The 16,398-nt window shown below is 41.4% G+C and overlaps 1 protein-coding gene across 1 annotated transcript in view; it reads left to right on the top strand.

The window, feature by feature from the left end:
* The window catches only part of GRXCR1 (glutaredoxin and cysteine rich domain containing 1), a 180,920-nt gene that overhangs the window by 63,464 nt on the left and 101,058 nt on the right, over positions 1–16,398 (top strand). The window contains exon 2 of the mRNA XM_075544992.1: positions 15,223–15,465. Coding sequence (XP_075401107.1) covers positions 15,223–15,465 — 243 coding nt within the window. The remainder of the gene's footprint in view (positions 1–15,222; positions 15,466–16,398) is intronic.

The raw sequence follows: 16,398 nt of genomic DNA, 5'->3' as shown, positions 1-16,398 counted from the left end.
TATGATTTTTTAAAGAAGAAATAAAAACAACATGGGGGGATTGCCATATATTTTCACTACATTTGTGTTGTTTTTATAGTGGTAATTATTTTATCTTCCAGAATTTATATGCTCTATCCACCGGGACTTTTTAATTGACATAAACCAAACACTGAATCAGGTACTTGAGCACACGATTTCCAGATCTTCTTACAAGGCTTCATTCAATCCACAGCGTGAGACAAGAATGTCACAATAGGAAACTATTCCCGGCAGTGGGCATGGTAACAATGAAATCATTTCTACAAAATGCATTAGAAGGAAAATGTTATGGATTTCTAGTAATCTGGGTCTGGCACACTGGATGCTATGTGAAGTACATTCAAGTAGAAAAAATAGGGAAATCTGCATCATTTAAAATAAAATGACCTTTTTGAAAAGGAATTCCATTTTTGGATAAGGTCCCACTTATCTTTCATCAGCATTTCTGTAAAAAATCTAGGAAGGAACTAAGATAGGGGCGGTGCTGCCTCTGATGCCCCCGCTGCGACCTCAGCGGGAGGGAGGCTTTAACTATGGACTCTTTCAGGCGGCCTGAGAAAAGGGGGGCGCCCTCATCTGCTGATTGTCATAGAGCTAGGTGGGCACACTGCTTGCACAATGGTTGTTTCCTCTTGAGGAGACACAAACGGAATATGCTCTTTAAGAACTCACACTCATGGTAAGAACGTGAGAATCTCAGGGTTTGATGATTTGCATTCTGCGGCGTGTGTATGAATAACTGGGATTTTTTTACTACTGGGCAGAATCAGGAGTCGTGGGACTCTAGGGACCGACCCTTCAGGAGCTCCTCATGCGGGTGAACAATCAACCGCAATTTAAAATTTATAATGATGCCGCTTAGATCTTCTAGGAAGTTTTATATGTACTTCTAGCTCTCCTCCCCATTTATTTTATCCCCTGCCCCACCCCTATATTTAGCTTTATTTTATGAGCCAGTGGACTACTTGAAGCACTGAGCCGTGGCTTTATGTTACTCACAATGTACTTGGCAGACACACTGTCATTAATAAATGGTCTAAGAAAGTGCAGATCAAGACCTTAATCATTAAATTCACTGAACTTGCTGAAACTCCAGGTATATCAGTCAGTGTTTTTGTAGGTCACAACAGAAAAATGCCTAACTCAAAAAAAAAAATCCTGAAAGAGGGATTCCTGTAGTGACTAATAAATCATGGCTGTGGTAGCAGCGGGGTGGGAAATGAAAGTGAAATCACTGTCAAAATGCTTTCTCTCTTTTATTGATTGTTTTCTGGTTGCTGCCTTTCCCACAGTTGAGGGGAGGGTGGGAACACCATCACTGGCATCTTCTAATCATAACCTTGTGGTAGTTACATAATCTAGTGTCAATAGGGACTTGAGAGGATTAAGAGTGAAGGGGTAGAGTCTAGTCTGTCAATCAGATCATAGTCAGCGAGGCCTCTGTGAGGGCATGGCCTTCTCCTGAGGATTCTGGGAAATCTGGTTTTTCCTCCTTGGAGGCAGGAGAGACTCTACTCATTCCCTTGGAGAGAGATTCCCTGAGATGATGCTCTACTGACAAGACTGACTTCCTGTGAGATATCCCTGAAGAGAAGCCACTTAGACCTATCCTGATGCAGCCCTGGGAACTGGAGAAGCCACGAGGAGACCCTGCCAGTGCTGAGATGCTTACAATGCCACTGAATCCAAAGACTTTCTACCCACTGGCCTGTGTTCTTCCTGTATTCGGCCTCATTGCAAGTGTTTCATGAGTCTGAAGGGGACTTTATAGATTGGCATGAGACTGGGTTGGGATGCTTTTTCAATGTATAAGTACCCTTTAGATAAAACTCTCTCTCTCTTTTAAAATATCATTTTATTGGGGGCTCATACAACTCTTATCACAATCTACATATACATCCATTGTGTCAAGCACATTTGTACATTTGTTTCCCTCATCACTTTTCAAACATTTGCTTTCTACTTGAGCCCTTGGTATCAGCTCCTCATTTTTCCCCTCCCACCCCGCTCCCCTTTCCCTCAAAACTCTCTCTTAACACATAAGAGTTTCTATGGAGTTGTTTCTCTAGTCTACCTGAACTAACACAACCCCATAACCTGCAACCCGAGAGAAACCAGTTATACTTCCTCCCTTTCAGATCTGGTTGAAGAATTCACTGTGACGTGCAATTTTTGCTTGTCAATTGGCCTCTATAGACCATGGTGCTATTCTTGCTGTTTAAAACAGTTTTACTGCATATCCTAATATATTTCACATATCCTACAATCCAATACTCCAATCATATTAATACGAGCTGTATAATCATCACCACGATCAATTCTTGTATTCATTGTAATTAGCTCGCCATTTCTTCCCACCTCGCTGCCGTACCCTCAAGAACCAATGAATGTCACCAGTGTCTCTGCAGATGTACTTATCCTGGTTCTTATATGGAGGGACACATGCAGAACAGCAGCAGCTGCAACAGTGCGAAACAGGAAAACCTCCATCAAATAGGAAGTAGAAAGTATTAAAACTCAGAAATGGGCCAAAAGGGAGATCAAAGAATAAAGCATTACATTTTAACCTAACAACATCTGCCACAATCTTTTTACAATGCTCTCTGTTGGATAATAAGTCTATTCATGTTGCTCAAGTATGTTGAGAGAGGATTCACCTGAGGCTTCCCCCCCAGTAGTTTTATTGGCACACAATTTACATAGCATACAATTGAGTAGCTCAGTGGCTCAATCATATCAAGGGGAATTGTGTAATCGCCACCACACCTATCTTAGAGATCCCCTCCCCGCGTGATTGAATCGCCTTGACAACGAGATGTACAATCTCGATCAGTTCTCGTGCTCTCTCCGTCTCCCGTCTTTAGTGTTTGTTCCCCAAATCCCTTTCTCTCTTTACCGCCCCTCCCCTGCCCCTGCGCTCCCTATAACACTTTGTATTTGTTATTATTGTATATCCACTCCTCCCGTGCTCCACAGATCGGAAACCCCACAGAAAACCATGGAAAACGAACCGCACTAAGGTGGTCAGGATGAGATCTTATCAGTATAAAGACAAAAATACACATAATGTGTCAGTGGGAGAAGACCCTCAACATTCAAAAAGCCTGGGAAGAAATGTCTGTCATGGAGTAGCTCTGAGATACTTGCACCCAGTACAAATTCAGGTTGTGTCTACAGGGAGGCCAACTGGCCAAGTATCAAGTTTGATCCAGCACAATCAAGATTACAGTGGTCTCTGCCTACTAGTAGGGCTGTCCTGGACTCTTGCCTTGGTTAGAGCGGAATTGCCAGCAGCTCAGTTTGACTATATACTTTGTAGATGGGTTTGGGCTCCCACTGTCCCCCATAGCTTTCTACAAATTGGGTAAAATTTTAGCCCTGATACTTTTTCTTCACCATATTTAAATTTTGTAATTGTCATTTTTGTATCATACAAACTGGCATACTTCTGGGTGCACTTAGTTGGTTCCTTGCTTATTTGGCCGCCAGACTCTATTCTGATTAATACCTGGGAACCATCTGCTTTCTTCACCACACTTTGCTGTAGCACCCTTATCTTCAGTGATCCTTTCATCAAGGTGAGAATTGAGCAGGGCCATCTTGTAAGAACTGATTGCTCCTAAGTTGGGCTAGGATTTAGTGCAAACTCCGAACTCATTCTTTTATCTATGCTTTTAAAAAAATTGCTCTAATTTGGGAATTAATATATACGACATATCATCCCATTGTTCAAGCATATATATTCTTTGCCTATCATCTGAGCAGGTACTACGGGGGTGGGGAGTGAATGACTCTCAAAGTCGATGCACTAGGCTTCATAAGCACTTAATACCATCTTAATGGAGAATTTGGAAAATAATGATATGTTCTGTTCCAAATCTGCTTTGGAGGTGGTTGGCTTGCTTTTAATCTCTTTCACCCATACTTACATATTTGTGCAGCACTTCAGTCTTCTCCAGTTTCTAAAATCATCGGGCACTTGAATTAAACTTCAGACTTGTTTGACTTCACTTGTAAAAACGAACATCTTTGGCCTTTTCCTTCCCCACACGGCAGGTACAGCAGTGGGAGGAATGTAAGTGAGACTGTGCTGGGCGACTTGGGTGAGTGCATCATGAAGATTCTGGAAGGCAGCTGGCTGCTCTGTAACACTCAGCACGCTGCTTCAGTCTCGGCGCTGGGGTTTCCGTTTCAGCAGAGGCACGTACAGTACAGCAGCCAGTTTTACTGAGAATGCTATACACCTATAGGAAGGATAGCCACACACTCCATTTTCCTCTCAGGTGTGAGCAAATTAGCTTTCATTAGTATGTCAAAACTATGTTAATGAAACAGGAAGGAAAAAATACCCACTGCGAAAGCTTCCTACAGTGACAATCACTTTGCTATCCCATCCGCGAGGCTCCCAGTGCTTTACTTCTTTTGAATTAAAAGCACCACATTGTAATTTGGCTTCTTTTCCTCTTGATTTCCCCTCTCCTGCATGATTGTGTTACTACACGAGAGTAGAAAATACATAAACGTAAGGACTGGACAGCCTTCAGTATAAATTCTATTTTCTCCTTCATTTAACATACCTGAGCTTAATTTAAGAGCAGCCTATGTAAAAGATGCTAAATTTAAAACCATGATTCTTTGATCTCAGAAATTTCATAATCTCGTGGTAGTGAGAAGAAGGTGGAGTAGAGAGAGAGCCGGGGGCAGCCTGTATGGGAGGCTCCCAGAAAAGGAGGGGCTTCTTTAGGAATGTATCGTCCTATGGTAGAGCGTGATGGGGGAAGAAAAGCTAGGCTAGGAGGCAGGGGTGATCTCAAAGAGGGCTTCGTAGGTCATTTTGACTTTCATCCTGACGCTATAGGAAATAATTATTTTTTATTATATTATATCAAGGAATGGATTAATAAAATTTTAATTAAAAAATACTCATATGTATTCTGGAGCTTGGATTACAAAGGGTCGATTTTTAAAAATGACAGGTAAATGTGGATTGACAGACAGTTCGCATCCGGAATGGAGGAAGCTTATTCATATTCTGCAATATGTAAATGACATGTTACTTGGTGGATAGCGTGGAGCACTTGAAACATTTGCTGAAAAAAATCAACTATTTCAGCCTTCACTATGGATCACAACTCAGGGTAACGTAAACTAAAATGCCTCTTGGCCGATCTGGAGAGCAAAGGTTTCCTCCTGGTGGACCCAAAGACACCTAAGGAATGCCTGCTCAACTCCAGTCACCTTTTAAATTTTTGCAGCATTAAGTCACATCCCTATGTCACTTTATCCGGGACCTTGAAATGTTATCTGTTTTAGAGTAATTGGTAGTAGTAGCTGGGGACCCTGTAAGTCCTGGTCTTCGGGTCATGTAGACTGATCTTTTAGTCAAATTGGACAAATTATTTCCAAGAATCCTTTCTTTTCATCACTCTTTGTTCCACCAAACAGGAAGAGACCGATAGTGACACCTTAGATGGCCACTAACAAGCTTTGACAATCATGGTTACTACTCACCAAAATAGGATATAGAACTTTGCTTTTGTGGACTCTGCTAGAATAATTGACCCAGGTCTCCCCACAGATGATACCTCTGAATCCCCAGTCCAAGCACCTAATCCCCTCCAGGTGTTTGGTTAGGTCTAAGATGTTTTCATAATTTTTTCCCACTGTATGGTCTATCCTGAGGCTGTCAATATTCATGCAAAGCAGATTTCTTTCTTTCTTTAACAGAGTAACTGGTGGTTTTGAACCACCAACCTTCCTGTTGGCAGTATAAGGATAACCTACCGCACCACTAGGGATCCTGCAAATCGCCCTTATCTTGGTGCATTAGGAGAACAATAAAGGATTCTGTATGCAAAGACGATTGTTGTTGTCAGGCGCCCTTGAGTCAGTTCCGCTTCCGAGGGGCCCAGTGTCCAAACGAGTGAAACGCTGTGAACTCTCCATGTTTGAGTCCGTTGTGGCTGCCACAGGGCCAGTCTGTCTCAGCGAGGAGTCCTCAGTTTTGCTGATTCTCTCTTTGCAAAGCACGGTATCCTTGTCCAGAGACTGCTCTCTCTTAACAAGAGGACTGAAATATGAGAGATGAAGCCTTTTCAGCCTCTCTTATAAGGACCATTTTGACCTCCCTTCTTCCAAGACGGATTTATTTGTTCTTCTGGCAACCCTCAGTACTTTGAATATTCTTCACCAACACGATGATGCAAAAGGATCAATTCTCCTTGGGTCTCTCCTGTTCATTGTGGACACTGGTTCACTCAGTAGGTTAGAGAATGGTGCGAGTTATGCCAAGGTCTTGGGTTGAGTCCCCATACGGGCCATTTGGTAGAGCGTGAAAAGATTATTGACCATGCACTTCTTTCATGTTGCACAGGCGCCATCTAAAATCAAAAAAGGCGGATCTTTAGGACATAGGTTATGCTTACTTGATTCTAGCTGAGTTTCACTTTTGGAGTTGGTAATAGCTCCCAAAGGAAATTGCATGACAATCTAACTAATTTTGATATTTATTTTTGATGCTTGAGTGATTATAAAATGGGGAAAGGCAATGTGGCATTGGAAATCAACATGGGAGATGTAGTCCATTAAGAGGGCCCATCTAGCTATAATTTCTTACATGCTGTATTATAAAATTAGACTCCAGCACTGTGGCTGTATCCCCATTTTTGAGGGTGTCCTCTGTTATAGGATTAGGGTAGGATGTATGTTTAGACTCCACTAGAGGGCGTGTCTTACATCACCATCCTTTGTTTCCTTGGGGCATCATCTGCTTAAGACTAAAACCACACCTCCATCAAAGCCATTCCTCCGTGTATCAGAGCAATCTCAGGAACAGGGAGAAGTCCCAGAACTATCAGAAGAGCATTTTCCAGAACTCTGTCTGAAGTGTTGGGAGGTAAGAACAGTGTATTAGTCTGGGTACTTTAGAGAAACAAACCCACAGAAACTCATGTACAAGAGAGAGTTTAATATAAAGGTTAACTGTGCATCAAGAAAACATCTCAACCCAGTGCTGCCCAAGCACACAAGTCCACCATTAACCCATTAACCCATATGTCCAACTCCAATCCACAAAGTCCACCTCCATCTCACAAAACAGAGGCAATGATGCCGAATACAGGAGGAAAGCCAAGTCAGTAATGTGTAAGCATCTCAGTGCTGGCAGGGGCGGCATCGGAATAGGTCCATGTGGTTTCTCCTTGGGGGTGTCTTGCAGGGAGTCAGCCTTTCAAGCTGAAGCAGGGAACTGCTAAGGCAGCTGCACTCTGGTGTGATCATCAGAAAGCAAGAGACCCAAGAACTAGAAAGGTGAGGTTCACCGAGCCATTTATAGCTCGGCTATTTAATTAATCCCACATGTGTTTATCACTCAGGTTGGCACAATAAATTAACTCAAACACAGATACCAGAGACTGGCCTGGGGACTATGCGACAGATCAAGAGCAGCACCAAGACTATGGAACTTTGAGATGGAGTGGCAGGTGGGCTTTGTGGTCCATGGAGGCAGAAGCTAAGGGTCCACATGACCAAGAGGCTGATGATCAGAGAGTCTTGGCTGCTGCTGAAGAGAAGTCCTGGATGATAATATTGCACCTTGTCTTCTCAAGCTACCCTTTGAAATTCTCTGTTTAACTCTTTGTCTTCATCATTTCTTCCATTTGCCTTAGGTACTCTGTGATTAAAAGCAAGTTTCAGATTCTCTCCTGACATCCATTCTGATATTTTCTTCGTTCCTATCTATTTAATGACCTCTTGCTTTCTTCATGTATGCTGCTCTCGATGTCTTCCCACAGCTCATCACATCTTTGTCATTAGTGTTCAGTGTGTTCATTCTGTTCTTGAGATGTTCTTGGTGGACGAGATGAATAGGGCATATATTTAGAAGGGAAAAAGACCTAGGAGCGATGTTGATAAAAAACACAGGTGGTGATATATTAAGTTTTCAAATCACACTCAGTATACGAATATAAACTCAAGAGGTGCTCTGAGAACAAGCCTTCCAGGAGGGTATGTACTGATATTTAAGCAGATAGGAAAATAGGAAGCATCTCGTGGTATGCATGCAACAACAGGAGTTCACCGAGAAACAGGAAGAGGGACAGACAGTGTTATACAGAAATGTCCTGTTCTTTGCAAAGGCCCACAGCCCTATGCCTGTACTGCTATTTAAAGTGATACCTAGGGAAGGTTGACTCAATGCCTGCCTGATAATCAAGAAATCTGGGTCTATCCCAAGTTTGTTGTCTGACTGTGTGACTCTGTGCTACCCATGCCCCCTCTTTGCCCACAGGTAGGGCAGAGAGAAAAAGAAACAGAACGAAATAGAACAAAACTCCTCCACCTTGCTCATCTCATGTAAACTTTATTTTTAGACTTAAAACAAAACAAACATGAACAAACTTGTTTGGAATGCCCCCTGGGTGCTGTAACTTACTGGGTTTTTGTAGGAGCTTAATTTAGTGAAAAGACAAGCCTCTTTAAAGTGACATTCATGATCTTACCGGAAATGGATTAGATCTATAAGCAGTTTGAATTTTGGCAACGACTCTATGCAGGGGAGGAAGCAGCAAAAGAATTGTGGTGCAGCGACTTGGCTTGGTTCAGTGGAAAGCACACAGCCTGCAAATGGGTAGTAAATTTTGTCCTTGGCTGAATTTTAATTCTTTCTTCTTGTCTAAGACATTTCTCAGTGCCTAGGTTCCTAGAGATGTGAAATAAAGACAGGATTACCTTATTAGTTATTTCAAAGATTAAATTAATGTAAAGTTCTGTAGCATTCTGTGTCTAGTTATGGATTACACAATCCCGGGGAAAAATAAAATGAAAATAGTTGATTTATTTTTGTTTTAAGGACTGGTACAGCTTCTCAGTTCATGCTAATTTGGGACACACGGGGACAAAGATTGAGGGTCTTTTCAAACAGGTATCCGCTTGTACAGAGAGTCAATAGAAGTGACTCGCTGGATTTCCCTAGCCTGAAGTGTTGAGGCTTCTGTAAGAGATCCTCTCTGGCGGAGGCTGGGAATTTATCCTTGGCCTAAGCCTCAGAGGTAGCTGCAATGGGTGTGACCTCGCCAGAATTATTCCAAGATGGCCTCACGATCACTTGAGAATTAACAGTGGCTATTGCAAGGAGTCTTGGTGGCACAGTTGTTACAGGTTGGGCTGCTCCTCACAGGGCCAGCGGTTCAAACTCAGCAACTGCTCCAAGGGAGAAAGATGAATCTTTGTTTTTCCTGTGTTAATTTACAGCCACAGAAACCCACACGCCCTATCGGGTCATTATAGTCAGAACTGGCTTAATGGCACCCCGCCTCGTTTTGGTTTTATTACAGGGCAAGGGACACACTGAGAGTATTTAATTGCCCCTTGTCTCACTTAATGGAGGAGCGTCAAGAGAGGATGGAAAGAGTACACGTTATCACAGTACCCAGAAGGACTCGTCGACACTCAGCCATTCCAAGAGGTAGCATCTGAGAAAGAGTGAAGGGCACTGAAGGAAATAAAATTTCAAGGTGCCTGGAAGGCATTTGACAAAAAACAAGGCTCCAGGAATTGGTGGAATAACAGCTGAAACATTTCAACAAGCGATGAAGCACTGACATCACTCACTGGGCTATGCCTAGCCATTTGGAAGACAGTTACCTGGACTGGAAAATTACACGATTTAAAAGCAAGAAAGGTGTGTGTTATGGTTGGACCCTCTCACCATACTTATTCAATCTTTATGCTGAGCAAATAATCAGAGAAAATGGATTATATGAAGAAGAAAGTGGCATAAGGTTTTGCAGAAGGCTTATTAGTCACCTGTTATGTGGAGATAACATGAACTTGTATGTTGGAAATGAGGAGGACTTGAAGTGCTTGCTAATGGACACCAATGGTTACAGCTTTCAGGTTGTGTTGCAGTTCAATGTAGAGAAAAACAGAATCCTCACAACTGACCAATATGTAACATCATGATAAACAGAGGAAGTATGAAGTTGTCAAGGATTTTGTTTGCTTGGATCCACAATCAATGCTCATGGAAAAGGCAATCCAGTGATCATATAATGCATTTCTTTAGGTAAATCTGCTCAAAAGACTTCTTTAGACTGTTTACAGGCTAGGATGATTTGTGAACCAAGGTGTGCCAGAACCAAGCCATGGTATTTTCAATTGCTTCATCTGTATGTAAAGCTGGACATTGAATAAGGAAGACAGAAGAAGAATCGACGGATTTGAAAGTTGATGCTGGTGAAGAATACTGAAATTACTATAAACTGCCCAAAGAACAAACAAATCTGTCTTGGAAGAAGTAAAACCATAATTTTCCCTTGGGGAAAGCATGGTGGGACTTTGTCTCAGGAACTTTGAATAGATTATCAGGGAGACCAGTCCCTGGAATGGACACCATGCTTGGTCAAGGGTGGGCAAGGAACAAGAGGAAGACCTTCCAGGAGATGGGATGGCAAGTGGCTGATACAATGAGCTCGGACAAAACAATTATTGTGAAGATGGCGCAGCCCCAAGAAATGTGTTGTTCTGTTGCACTTCAGATAATGCTGAGTGGGAACCAACCCCCCAGCAACTAACAGCAAGTCTCTTTAATTTTCCTATGTCTTGCAGACGGGTTGTGCTCCACTGCCAGCCTTAAGATCGGCAATTCTTCTACACACACACACACACACACACACACACACACACACACACCCCGAAACCCAGCAGGAATCTCCTTCAGTTAACATTACAGCTCACCACACCCCGTTCAAGCACCGTCTCACTCAGCAACATGTGGGGTGGCCGTGAGTTGGAATACATTTGTGTGTGCGTGTGTGTTTGTTAAGTTTCTTTTCAGGAACTTCTAACCATCAATTTCCAACACATCTTGCTTTGCTCCAGGTTGTTCTGAGGCTTCTGGGTGTCCCGAAGATTCATCTTTTTAATCAATGGGAAGGAAGAAACAGCCTTCCAGTAGGATTATGTAGGTCAGCTCTCTGTGAACAAGCCGCCTGCAAATCCCAACGGCTTCTCAGAGCTGTCTCGGATCCTTCCATTCTTCATTATGCCATTCCCATGGTAACCTTTAGGAAGTGAGCTGTGGGACAGTTAACCATTGAATGGTTATTTTTAGCTCTGGCCAGATGCTTTGATAAATCTGTTTAGGGAGGGAAATCTAAGCAATATAATTTATTTCAGAGACAAGATTATTTTAAAATTGATGGAATGAAATGACCTTGATAAATCAACAGACAAAGCCCTGATCTTCTGATGACCCACTTCTAAATCAAAGGCGCCCTGGTGGCCCAGTGGGCTATGCAATTCTAATCCACAAGCAACTCTGGAGGGGAAGAAAGGAAGCTTTGAACTGCCTTAGATATTTTCAGCTTCGGAAACCCATGGGGGCAGTTCTAGCCTCTACTATGGGGTCATTTTATGAGTCAGAATCCACTAGATGGCAGTTAGTGAGTGGCTTCCAAATCATATAAAATTTTGTTCTTAATCTCTTCCCACCAAACTTCCTGCCACAGCATTGCCTCATATTCTATCTCTAGCCCCAGATTTGGGTTTTGGGAATAAGATTTGGCCTGACTGCTCAAATTATGGCCTACATAACCTTGGGGCATCATTCATTTATCTTTTGGAAATGCAAACCTGGTTCGGTGCCAGTCCTCCATCCTCCTTAAGAGCCTTCAGGGACTTCACATTCTCTTAGGCCAAAGGGTCCCTGGGTGACATTAGTTTTCCTACACAGGCCTATCTTGGAGACACTGTTTGGTGTGTTCCCAGATCATGGCAATAAAGTGAGTAACCAAATGAGTCACATGCATTTTTTGGTTTCTCAGTACCTATAAAAATGATCTTTACACTGTGATCTATTTAAAAGGTGCAATAGTATTATGAACAAATTTTTAAATATTGCTAGAATTACCAAAATGTGACACAGATCCAAAGTGAGCACGCTCTTAGGAAAACTCTTGCCAATCCACTCGTGTGATGCAGGTTGCCACAGAGTTTCATTTTGTACAAAATGCATGATCTAAGAAGGGCAATAACATGAAGCACAATAAAATGAAGTCGGTGTGGACCTACTCAGGTTTTGAGGTCATAATGAAAATAACCATGTCCGACAATACAGATGTCACATGCCTGGAACCACAATTTCTGGAACCCGCTAATGCTTTATCCTTGAAGACCACACTCTCCTTGCTTCTTCTTCATGTCACCTTTACTTTGAACATGACTCACCAGTTAAGATAGCTTGGCCCTTCCAGGCCTCTGGGTTTTTAAACTTAAGCTCTAAGCTTCTAGAACAGAAGAAATGCATTTGTAATGCGTTTTACATCAGGGGAAAAAACCTTGCTCTCAGCGAGGTGGAGGTCTTCGCATTTCTAGTTTCACGGCTTGGAGCCTTTCTAGTGCTGACTTTACACTTTTATTTCAGTGGACTGTTCTGATCTCTTTCTATGCTAAATGGTGACATTTAGTATTTTATTTCTACCATCCTTTTATTTGTTGGTTGTACGGTAGTGGCTTGAATGCTGGAAGTTATGCAGGAGGATCACAGTCCAGTGTGTGAAAAGTCCTGTCAATTCAAGGTCAGTGGAAACAGGGCAGGACACTGGCAAGTCTCTGGGGGGCCACCAGAGTCTAAGCAAGCATGAAAGCAGAGTTTCAGAGAGAGAAGGAGGAGCTCAGGGTCTTTCTGATGAGAAGAACACACCCCCAAGGAAGTACCATAATTGACCTATTTGACAGGTTGGATTCCACCTCTACACTTTCATGCATCTTCATTGACATAGAATCCTCGAACTACTAAATGGAAACTTTTCACATGTTAAATTGGCTTGTTAATAAAAAGAAAATAAAAGAGAGGAGTGGCAGGGAGAAATCAATTTCTATAAAGAACTCTGATTTGAAGATCGAGGTCAAAGAAACCATCAACTTCTCCAAGCGGGAAAAATATATACCAAACTGTTTAAAGTAAATTCTCCTTTATTGATAATTAATTGCCATAGATATAAATGGGTTCAGCATCCCTGTCAAGAAACCGGGGACTGGCCTAACATGTGACAAGTCCATAGGTTGCTTTCAGGGCGACTGCTTTAGACATACGTGAATGTAGATTAAAAGTAGGGCACTCCTTTCAACAGCGCCCGGTGCACGCACTGCTTCATTTGACATGTGTCCATTTTCATATGCAAAGTAAATTTCAATCAGTTTAAAATTATTGACACTATCTGGCCATAGTAGAATGAAACTAGATCAATAATAGAATACGGAAAGCTAAATACATTTATGGAAACTAGACACTATTAAAATTACAAATCTGTTGGATTATAAAAAAAAAACCAAAAGGGAAATAAAAAAGATACTTAGAATCTTAACCATGTCATCAAAAAGGTAAAAATTATTGATTTTATTGTGTCTTGATCCTAGTGTAAACATCTTTCAGCAGCCTATATGACAAGATGTTAGGGGCATCTAATATGCTTTGCTGCAGACTCAAATATGATGGTTTAATTGCAGAGCACTTGTGGGACCGAGTTGTATGTTGGCGAACCCACTCTTTCACAGATCATTTGTGTATAAAGAATGACTATTAGACAAGTGATGGCTATTTAAACTTAAGATATGGCAAATGCTTTCCCCCCAAATTTTCTAGTCAGTTCAAACGACGATTGGCAGTGTTTATTGTTATGACAAAATGAAGACCGCTTATGGAGAACACTTTCCTGCTACCAGCTTCTCTTTAAATGAGCTAGGGGATGATATGAACACATGGGAATTTCTTGCTATTGTGTAATGTCATATGCCAACATTTACAATGAATTCACAGTGCATTACTTGGTGAACCAATATCATTCAAAGTATGTTAAAAATTATACAGCATCTACAAATTATATCGCTAAAACTCCATTATAAGTGAGAGTCCAATTGATGTTAACGTAACAGCACAAAAAAGTTTGTAGTGTGAGTCTTCAGTTTCATCTTGAAGAAGCAACCATTTGTCAAGTTTGGGTGTTGTTTCAAAGAAGTCTACTCGGTTGTCTGAAATGATATTAAAATCTTTTTCTTTTCAACCCCCAAGTATTCCCTGATGTCCAAGGTCAATCTAGTTGCCTGAGCATTATCCAATTTTAACATCAGGCTGTATCAGATTTACAACATGTATTTGAAAGATGCGATAAAAACTTCATGGGGCAGCTAGTTCATTAATGTGAGAGGGTGTACATGGCTGTACGGCTAGAGGAATGTGATCTCTGTTACAAAATTGTACCTGTGGAAACTACTTTTTATTATGTGTACTCTCAAAAAATAAAATTAGAAAAATCTTCTTTTTCAAATGAATGAATGAATGAATAAATAAATAAAACACGACCTAGTTTGGTCCTTCAGTGCACACTAGTATTGCTGGGCAGAGCTTTCATCAAAGTAATCATTGAATTCTGATTTAGCAGGAAAGGTGAGATAGGACTCTCACATCAGGCAGGGAGTCTTAGGATTCTTTATGAGAATTGCTTACTTCTGCTGCATATTTATGAGTTTCCTTTTTATGCCCAATTTTGACTCATCACCCCTATCATGTTTCTTGTTTCTTGTGTTCTCCCTCTGGACAAATCAGTCTTATATTCCTGATGGAAGAATTTCTTAACAGTCTGTTGAACCCCTGTCCTTGGAGGTTCGCTACTTAAATCTCAGCATAAATTTATATTCTATTTATAAATCTCAGCATATTCTATTTCCTGGAAATAGAGACTCAAAAGACTATAAAATTTGGTAAATCCGGAAGTAAAAGAAATATAAATTTTATCCAGAAAAATGATGACTATAAAATTTATTGGAATAGCAAATGTAGAAATTTGACAATGTCTACATGTTATATGAAAAATAAAGCAGATATTAATTTCATCACATAACAACTTATATGAGAAGTCATACTTTTTAAGATGTCCATCATTTGATATGCCACCAATAAAGGACAAACAGAAAATCCTAGCTGCTAAGGATGCGTGTTAAATTACGTGGCTGCTATTTCTAGTTCAGTCACAGATGTGCTCTTGTGAAAAACTTGTATTAGAATCAACAAATAGAGCATCCACCTCACTTTTACAGAATGCTCTTATTGCTTCAGACACATACAGAAACTTGTTGTCTTAAAATATCAGGATGTAAGGAAATCAATGCAAACATATTCACACTGTAATGTTTTTTCTTCAGCAACCAGCCACTGAGCTAGAATTTGACCGAGTAGTGATTTACACCACGTGTCTTCGTGTGGTACGGACAACGTTTGAAAGATGTGAACTGGTTAGAAAGATCTTCCAAAATCATCGAGTAAAATTTGAAGAGAAAAACATAGCTCTGAACGGTGACTATGGAAAAGAGTTAGATGAACGATGCCGACGGGTTTCTGAAGCGCCATCCCTCCCCGTGGTGTTCATCGATGGCCATTATCTTGGGGTAAGTATTCCGCTAAGGAAAAGCTACTTCTTTGTCATTGACCAACAATTTGTTGCAAGAAATCAGTAAGCCAAAGAAAAGCTAGCCTGCCTGTGATACAATTACCCAAACATTATTTTTTGATGCTCAAACCACGGAGATCGGACCACTTATGTCTAGTTCAAACAATGCACTGCAACAGGGCCCATTCCCACCGAGGCACAGTATGATAAGATTACCCTGAAATTACCTTTAGAATATAACGATATAATTTTACGTTTTTCCAGTGACTTGAGTTTTGCATTTGGAAGCGTGGCTTATGGGATAAGAACTTCTTCTTTAATGCAGACAAGGCAAAAGGAATGTAAATGTTCGTGCACTCCATTATCCGACACCTAGTTTCCTACCCAACGAACCTAAGAGGAGAGTCGCAAAATGAAATCAATAACAAGTGAGAACCTTGAGCCAGAGTTTGATCTGCTTGTTATACAAAATTACTCTTGGTCCTGGTAATGCTGTGAAAGGAGGCAGAAACTCGGGCTGAGAGCAAGCAGGGAGAACGCCTAAGGCAGTTGCCAAACAAATCTGCGCCCTTTCTCCTGGAATAATACTGCTGGGATAATTGCCCCCATTGGTCCATGCACGCGCTCTTTGGGCAGAGTGGGAGCAGGGAACCAGGGAGTACCAATGATGAGAGGACAGGCTGCTTGCATGGCGATTTATCATAGAATAAAGTACTGTCAATCGCAGGAAGATTTTTGGATCTTGATATTTCAACGCATCTGGTTTTAGCCTTCGGCTTTCAAAGGAGGTTAAACAGTTCAGACCAAGAAACACTGGGTGCTGTTTCAGGAAACTTATTCTCTAACACACTGCCGGCGGCCATTGCTGGTAGTGGCAGCCTGTACACGTATGCAAACATCAATGCAGAGAAGCAATGATTCAATTGTGATG

Source organism: Tenrec ecaudatus, chromosome 3, assembly GCF_050624435.1.
Source record: "Tenrec ecaudatus isolate mTenEca1 chromosome 3, mTenEca1.hap1, whole genome shotgun sequence".
In the NCBI taxonomy this organism is placed as follows: domain Eukaryota; kingdom Metazoa; phylum Chordata; class Mammalia; order Afrosoricida; family Tenrecidae; genus Tenrec; species Tenrec ecaudatus.
The sequence above is the reverse complement of the archived record's forward strand: the minus strand, read 5'-3'. Positions and strand labels throughout refer to the sequence as shown.